At 33.7% G+C, this 1,922-nt stretch overlaps 1 protein-coding gene across 1 annotated transcript; it reads right to left on the bottom strand.

Moving 5' to 3' along the window:
* Positions 1-695: 695 nt before the first annotated feature.
* Positions 696-1,718, bottom strand: LOC139841156 (uncharacterized). The gene is made up of 3 exons (XM_071831387.1): positions 1,391-1,718; positions 1,195-1,315; positions 696-978 (listed from the first exon to the last, which is right to left on the bottom strand). The coding sequence occupies exons 1-3, from the start codon at positions 1,716-1,718 to the stop codon at positions 696-698; spliced, it is 732 nt and encodes a 243-aa protein (XP_071687488.1).
* Positions 1,719-1,922: the final 204 nt, after the last annotated feature.

Below are 1,922 nucleotides of genomic sequence, written 5' to 3'. Positions count from 1 at the left end.
AACAATAATAACACATTAATATCCTAAATTACATGTATTAACTTTTATATGTAATAATAGTAATATTCATAATACTGAGATTAATAATAACACTTATTTTTAATGAAAGTAATAATAACCTTATTAATATAATAACTTTTATTGATTATTTATTATTTCTAATATTTCTATATATTACAATATACACATAATAATGTCTATGCATAGAAATCATATGTATTTATATATATCTCATTTTACATATTTATTTCTAATGTTAATATTATATTTTATAATTTCAAATTATAATATAATCTTATATTTATATATATACATATTTATTTACAAACAATTGTTCGTGAATCGTCGAGCACAGTCAAAGGGTAATTGATTACATAAATATAATTCCAAAATTTTTTTTGAGACTTAACATTACAGACTTTGCTTATCGTGTCGGAATTATATAAAGATTAAGTTTAAATTTAGTCAGAAATTTCTGGGTCGTCACATCGTACACCTGTAACTTGTCACCACCACTGCTATATTTTTTTTTTGGGTAAAAGGGTTTATACCCGGTAAAATATATTGATGAAACAAATGTTACAAATGAACCAAAAAACGATAGTAGGGACATGCCCCTACCCCATCAAACCAAACAACTAGGACACAAACCACACCCTTAACATTGGTTGGAACTAAAAACTAAACATGAGACGTTAATGGATTTTCCAAATAGCTTTCATATTCCTAACATGTAAGGAATTCTTCCACTTGATAGACATGATCTTCCATCGAATCGTTGAGTATATGGCTTCAAATACTTTGTCATATGTTCTCGATTTCTTTTGAAACAACCTCGCATTGCGCTCTTGCCAAATAACGTAAACTGAAGCGCCAAAAATAAGCTTTGTGACAATAATCTCTACGGATTTCCTAGATGCAACAGAATGCAATTTAAGAACAACATCTTTCCAAGAATCGCAGGCTTGCAGCATATCACTGAATTTCCAAGCACATCTCCATACGCGATTTGCAAATGGACACCGAAAGAATAAGTGTTCGTGAGTGTCTACGACCAAAGTGCACAGTGAGCACACATTTGATATATTTTGTAAATTCCTTGTTTCCCAAAGTTGGAGCTTGTCTTGTGTTTTTAGCTTTTCTCACATAAGCAACCAAACTAAAAAAGAATGCCGAGGGACGCATTGAGCAAACCAAACCATATTGTACCAACTGACAACCGGAGCTCTAGTGCGAATGGCGTTCCAAACTGAACTAACCGAGAACGATTTCAAATCACCATGAACGTCCTTCCATTTAATAACATCGCCATAATCTTGAAATGTAGGGACTCAAATATTCAATAATAAAAGGAATCTGTAAACCCAAGAATTAGGCCACGCCCACTGACCTTCAACCACAATATTCCTCACTTTCAAGTTTAAAATGAAACCTGCAGCATGAATAACGTGACTTGAAAGCACATCAGCAAGCGGACCGATGTCACTCCAAATATCAAACCACGCTGACGTTTCTAAACCATTACTGAGTTCATAGATAAAACGATCGCGAACCACATGACGAATAGCTAATATCTTGCGCCACCCAACACTAGCACCGGCTACACACAATATATCCCAAAAATTCTTTCCTTTTAAACGATAAGTGTGAATCCATTGAACCCATAATGATTGAGGACATTTCAAGATACGCCAAATGTGAGTGGTCATCAATGCCATGTACCATTCTTTTATCCTTTTAATAACTAACCACCTTCTTTTTTCGGTAAACAAACGGTTGACCATTTAACTTTGGATTTACCGCGCTTATATTCTCCTTGAGACCAAAGGAAGTTCCTCATTAAAGCTTCAATATCTTTAATAATGGCACTCGGCAACATGAAAACCGATTGCCAATACACTTGCATCGATGAAAGAACCGAC

The sequence above is a fragment of the Rutidosis leptorrhynchoides genome, chromosome 4, assembly GCF_046630445.1.
Source record: "Rutidosis leptorrhynchoides isolate AG116_Rl617_1_P2 chromosome 4, CSIRO_AGI_Rlap_v1, whole genome shotgun sequence".
NCBI classification, from domain to species: Eukaryota; Viridiplantae; Streptophyta; class Magnoliopsida; order Asterales; family Asteraceae; genus Rutidosis; species Rutidosis leptorrhynchoides.
Note: the sequence above shows the minus strand (reverse complement) of the source record. Positions and strands in the feature narration are given on the sequence as shown.